Source organism: Penaeus monodon, chromosome 21 (assembly GCF_015228065.2).
Source record: "Penaeus monodon isolate SGIC_2016 chromosome 21, NSTDA_Pmon_1, whole genome shotgun sequence".
Taxonomy (NCBI): Eukaryota; Metazoa; Arthropoda; class Malacostraca; order Decapoda; family Penaeidae; genus Penaeus; species Penaeus monodon.
This window is the reverse complement of record NC_051406.1, coordinates 9,973,127-9,973,970: the sequence shown is the minus strand read 5'-3', so window position 1 is coordinate 9,973,970 and position 844 is coordinate 9,973,127. Positions and strand designations below refer to the sequence as shown.

The 844-nt window shown below is 42.1% G+C and overlaps 1 protein-coding gene across 1 annotated transcript in view; it reads right to left on the bottom strand.

Moving 5' to 3' along the window:
- The window catches only part of LOC119586196, a 6,700-nt gene that overhangs the window by 1,885 nt on the left and 3,971 nt on the right, over positions 1-844 (bottom strand). The window contains exons 2-3 of the mRNA XM_037934897.1: positions 722-835; positions 164-268 (exon numbers count right to left, since the gene is read on the bottom strand). Of these exons, the coding sequence (XP_037790825.1) occupies positions 164-268; positions 722-835 (219 nt within the window). The remainder of the gene's footprint in view (positions 1-163; positions 269-721; positions 836-844) is intronic.

Here is an 844-nt window from a genome sequence, read left to right as displayed (position 1 = left end):
ACACCACCTAACGCCATATTCTCATAGGTCCACCACCATATAATTAATTTAATTATAAACCATAAAATTTTGGACGTAACTTTGGGCGTGATATTACGCCAACCGTCCTTCTGTACGAGGACGTAATGTTACGTCTCCCGCCGTTTAAAAGTTAAGCTCTTACCTGCGTGTGCGAGAATATCCCTGCTAAGAGAGGCGAGTTCTGAGGCCAACCTTTGCCTCATGGCCTGGGGGAGGCAGGGGTCCGAAGGGGTCCTTGGCAGTGGTTCTGAAACGGAACGAAACACGTCAGTCTATTTCTTGTTGAAAAAAAAGAGTTAGTGAATATGAATCTTTGCAAATAAAGAAGTTTTGATACTATATTTTCACTACCATGTGAAATTAACCAAAATAACGCATGTCACTTCACAAAAATAAATGTTGTGGACTTTGTATATATTTTCAGTAAGACTATCCCACGAAAATTTATTTACTCAAAAGCTCAAAAAGATAATTTAACAACGCAATGGCTAGTGACAGTTATCGACCACTCAACCATACAAACCAGCCACACTAACCGCATGGAGGCGAGACCATTACACTAAAGACAAAAGGTTTATTCACCTCCCCGTTCACAATACGGCATCATCGAGCTGATCCGAACTGTATCTGTATCTCCTGTTCTATGCTATGAAAGACAAAGTATTATATTTTTAAAAATACATAAAAGAAATGTAAATACTTCTCCTCATCCAGGCGGAGATGGAGAGAGGAAGCCAGCGCGGGCTGCCCATGGTGAAAATAGTCCATGTTAGAATCACCGTCCCGGCTCCCAGGCACGCCCATGCCACCAGTTCTGCAAAGG